The 4,066-nt window shown below is 37.6% G+C and overlaps 1 protein-coding gene across 4 annotated transcripts in view; it reads right to left on the reverse strand.

Moving 5' to 3' along the window:
• Positions 1-4,066, reverse strand: part of LOC101861649 (aquaporin-8) — a 43,593-nt gene that overhangs the window by 23,657 nt on the left and 15,870 nt on the right. For 2 of the 4 annotated variants that reach the window (XM_013080168.2, XM_013080166.2), the window contains exon 2: positions 2,583-2,806. In XM_013080168.2, the coding sequence (XP_012935622.1) occupies positions 2,583-2,797 (215 nt within the window). In that variant the 5' untranslated portion in view covers positions 2,798-2,806. Of the gene's footprint in view, positions 1-2,582; positions 2,807-2,984; positions 3,220-3,306; positions 3,400-4,066 lie in introns of those variants that run through there. The other 2 variants (XM_013080167.2, XM_005094157.3) reach the window with 2 other exon arrangements.

Consider the following 4,066-nt stretch of genomic DNA (forward strand, 5'->3'; position numbering starts at 1 on the left):
AGAGAGAGAGAGAGAGAGAGAGAGAGAGAGAGAGAGAGAGAGAGAGAGAGAGAGAGAGAATTTCAGTAAATGAAAGCACAAATTATACATTAAGGGAATTATAACAAAACAATAAGAAAGAACAACAGAGAAGGGGTTAGCTAGAAAGTAGCCATACGTGTACATGTATGTGAGAGAAGAAACTGGGGGGAAATGGGTGGTGAGGGGTGAAAAAATACCCACTTGGGTGTTTGTGCCATTATGATGTTACGTAAAATATTCTCGAGTCGCCCAAGCTGGTGAAAGCATACGGTAAGCCTACTGCTAATTATGTACATATAATTAATCAAGCATCATCTCAACTTATTTTCATATTTCTTCCTTCCCTATTAACACCTAGCACTGTTTTATTTTTGGCTTGTTTTCCCCTCTTTTTTTACCTTCACTACACTCTCCTCAGTCCCTTTTTCTATTCCCCACTACTGTCTTTTGTCCATCATGTAAACTCCTCCCCCTCACCTGTCGTACAACATCTCTGGAGTGGTGTAGTCTTTCCTTCAAAATGATATTGGAACAGAAGAGATCATCCCTACTAAAAATTAGCATAATATAAGTATACCCCTTCTCCCGCGACCACTTTCAAAGAGAAAAGACACCGAGAGGAGAGTATACATTCCATGGAGGCCTATAAAAAAGACAAGATTCCACTCAGATCTGAACCACCACCTTCAGAATATATCACTTTTAATCTTCATACTCGACCAACCATGTCATGCGAAAGGTGGTTCTGATTTTAGCACTTCATAACCAGCATTCAAGTCTCCAGCTGTTACACCACAGGGAGATGAGATGAGCAATGCTGGAAACTTGCAAATAAACTGAATGACACCGCAGTATATCACCAGAGTAGTCCATCCTTGCATAACCAGGGATGGACAAAGGTTACACAGAAGAGTGTATAATAAGAGGGAGGAAGGGGGGGGGGGGGGAGTGTAGCAAGGCACTGCTACTTCTTGTCTTTAGCCATTGACAGGGATAACATTCAGAGACAAAGCATTCAAATTCCGACTCCTTATCCCATCTTTTAAGGAAAGCAACAAGAGAAACCAAAATAAACAAAAGAGCAAGCAAAACAAATACAAGAGACATTCCTATTCAACCAGAAAAGAAACCTAGTCCAAAAAAAATTCTAAAAGTCAATTCGTCCTTTTAATCATGGTATACTCCCCTTCACTTGGATAATAATAATATATCTTAAAGCTACAGGTATTTTAAAAATTTTCACAAGACGGTGCATTAAAAATGCGAGACCTCTTAAGTATCATTGGTTACAAGATTACCGGCAATGATTTATCTATGAAAGGAAGATTAAATAATAAGACCCAATTGAGAAAAGATAAATCACTATTCCCTGTATTTTATCAGCAATGTTGATTTCACTTATGAATTTCTAGTGGAGGAAAGTAGAAAGAAAGAACTGTCATAAACATTTATAAAAACCATCACTAATTTCAAAAAATACATTTCTCTGACTTAAATTGCTCTGAAAAATATTGGAAATGATGAAGAAAAGAAGTAAATAGGATCAATCACATTTTTAAGAGCTTATTTATACTTTACAATTCTTACAACATGTCAAATATGACACTTTAAAAGTGTTTAGCTTAAATCATCAAAGAAAAAGAACATACATACGTTATCTGATCTTTCGAGCATGTAGATTAACTCCTGAGTACATGTTTATAACTATTCTCAAATACATAAGATGAGAGAAAAGAAATGAAGGAGAAGCCTGAGTGTTGGGGGTTAATAGAAAGGTCAAGAACTGAGATTTGGTGTTCATTTACAAAACAAAAATAAAAAAAGGTCAGAAGTATGATATTCATAATCTGTCCGTGACTCTCTGGGGCAAGCTGATTTCCATCCGTCAACAGTAAACAATTGGAGGTCAAGGCTGATAAGTTCGATGCTCCATGATAAACCTTTGGGGGATCAATCTTTACTTGCTTTAATCACTCTGATGGTGCATTACTACCTCGATAAATAACTCTTTATCTTTTCTTATGAGGCGTAAACAAAAACATTAACTATTTGCTGTTTGGGTTGGTCGGGTAGAAAGGGAATGGAGCAAGCTGACATAAAACTGAGGCCATCAAATATGTTAAAAGCTTAAAAACTTGTGGACTCAAAACTATTTTTGTATAGTAAAGTAACTATAAATGTAGCCTAACTTGCTACTCTTTCCAAGTCTGCCTGAATAAAAAACATGATAAAAAATATAAACCCAAAGGTTGAGGATAATTTCCCGATGGGAGCAATGATAAGACCAGAGATTGAGACAATTTATGTTATCTCACATCAAGTATAACATCCCTTACATTCATTCTTCACTTTATAATATAAAATGGTGAATAAAATGCATTTTTATTAAAATGCAGCATATCATGAGATTGGTATACACATGATAGGAGATGTTATAAGGAGGGATTTGTTAGTAAATTATTCAAAGCCATCTGGGAACTCATATTCCATATAAAACGAAATAGATCTACTTCATTAACATACATTTTATCATATGTTCAACCTAGCTCCTCCCCACTTACCTGATGGAAGCAGTAGACATCACTAACAATGCTATGGCCAGCCCATGTGCCAAGGCAATACCGAGAGTGTCGTTGCCATTCACCGACATAGTTCCAATGAAGACGAACAGAGTGACGCCAACCAATTCAGCGAGACAAGGACGAAGAAGTCCATCGAAAAAGCCTCCTTCAGACACTGGGTTGGTCCGATTGATGAGAGGATCACGGTCAGTCATCTTCTTTCCCTGTTGAGGGAGAGGAGGAATAGGATCTGGGGTCACTTCATATGTTGTAGACATGATCAGAGCTTACAGGGCGGCTCAAGCAGTATCTTCCAGAGTCAGAAACAAAACAAGCTAATGCCAGGCTCAACAGCTCACTCGAGTTTAATCCCACATGGCAGCAAATCTAATTTATACTTACCTCTCGAGTAGCGCGGGCACCAGCTGTGGTGAAAATGTCAACAATACCACATGACACATAGCACTTGCGATTGGCTCAGCTAATGCTCTTTTGCATGAAATATCGTGAATAGTAGATCTACGCAAAACAAAATTATTATTGTTTTGTATTAGATTAGTATTGGGCCTATCCTATGTTATAAAATGGTACAAGCCCACGGCGACGACGGCGGATGACCTACTTGCGTAATTTTTACTTCTGCAAAAACGAAAACAGAGCACCACGGCAGCGTTACAACTTATACTAAGTAATAAAACTATGTTGTTTTATTCAGATTTATTACCTTATTATTTATTAGATCTGGTTGTAGGCCTATTTTGTCTTCCTTTCGTAAGTCGCCAAAAGGTTACGTCACCATGCAATGGGCTAGCTTCCAGGGCCAGCAGTCTACCACGTGAACGCTAAGAAGGCTATGCATTCGCAAAGTTCTGGAGGCCGTTCATTTGAGATATGTAAATTATTTGAGAAAGAACACTTGGCAGCAAACACCGAATACCTAGACAACAGTATTATTTCGATCTAGCGATTATGAAAATAGGGAGTGGCATGGTTACAAATTAGAGTAGATCTATCCTTCTTTTTTAAAGGTTTTTATGATTTAGTATCTTGCTTCGAGTTATAGTGTAACACAACTGCCTTGCACAATGGTATCTACTCTATACAAATTTAAAGTAAAAATTAAAGGGAGCAACAACAACAAAAACTAGACAACCAAAGAGATGCTCTAAAAAGGGCTACTTTCATGCTTCCGAAATTTGCGAAACATATCCGAGACAGCACCTTAAACTTAAGCATGTTCCTTGTTTGCTAAGCAAAGTTGTTGGTGAGGACAGATATTCAGACTTAACTGTCGTAGGTGTGCTTTATCAACTTGATGTCAGCCAAAGCTAGGAGTAACGAACGAAGATAAGCGTCCAAGGGGGATGTTACGATTAGAATTAGAAGAAAGAGAAGAAGAAGAAGAAGAAGAAGAAGAAGAAGAAGAAGAAAAAGAAGAAGAAGAAGAAGAAGAAGAAGAAGAAGAAGAAGAAGAAGAAGAAGAA

Source organism: Aplysia californica, unplaced genomic scaffold (assembly GCF_000002075.1).
Source record: "Aplysia californica isolate F4 #8 unplaced genomic scaffold, AplCal3.0 scaffold00076, whole genome shotgun sequence".
Lineage (NCBI taxonomy): Eukaryota > Metazoa > Mollusca > Gastropoda > Aplysiida > Aplysiidae > Aplysia > Aplysia californica.